This window comes from Eimeria mitis, genomic scaffold, assembly GCF_000499745.2.
Source record: "Eimeria mitis Houghton genomic scaffold, Emh_scaff10329, whole genome shotgun sequence".
Lineage (NCBI taxonomy): Eukaryota > Apicomplexa > Conoidasida > Eucoccidiorida > Eimeriidae > Eimeria > Eimeria mitis.
Genome location: NW_013567205.1, coordinates 758 through 1,247, shown reverse-complemented (window position 1 = coordinate 1,247; position 490 = coordinate 758). Strand labels below are relative to the sequence as shown.

At 57.8% G+C, this 490-nt stretch overlaps 1 protein-coding gene across 1 annotated transcript in view; it reads left to right on the top strand.

The window, feature by feature from the left end:
* Positions 1-112: 112 nt before the first annotated feature.
* The window catches only part of EMH_0099130 (ubiquitin, putative), a gene marked incomplete at both ends in the record, with an annotated part of 928 nt that continues 550 nt past the window's right edge, over positions 113-490 (top strand). Inside the window, one exon of the mRNA XM_013494101.1 lies at positions 113-490. Within this exon, the coding sequence (XP_013349555.1) occupies positions 113-490 (378 nt within the window).

Below are 490 nucleotides of genomic sequence, written 5' to 3'. Positions count from 1 at the left end.
AGGGTTTAGGGTTTAGGGTTTAGGGTTTAGAATTTAGGGTTTAGGGTTTAGGGTTTAGGGTTTAGGGTTTATAAAAATTTTTTTTTTTTTTTTTTTGTAGGCCTCGATACAGATGCAGCAAGTATTACAGAATATGAGGCAGCAGCCAACGGGGGGAGCAGCAGCAGCAGCAGCAGCAGCAGCAGGAGAGGGGGGGGGCCCCCAGGGCCTCCCGCAGGGTCCTGCTGCTTTCTTAGCGGCGATGCAGCAAGCAGCAGGTGTTTCTGGGGGCCCCTCTGGGGCCCCCGGTGGGGGCCCCTCGGGCGCCGCGGGTACTGGTGGGGGGGCCCCGGGGGCCCCCGGCACAGCAGCAGCAGCAGCAGCAGCAGCAGCAGCAGGGGGTAACAGTCTCTTTGGCCCCGGGGGCCCCAATCTATCCACGATGGTGCAGCAAGCAGAAGAAATGATGAGATCAAACCCAGAGCTGATGATGCAGATGATGCAGACTTTT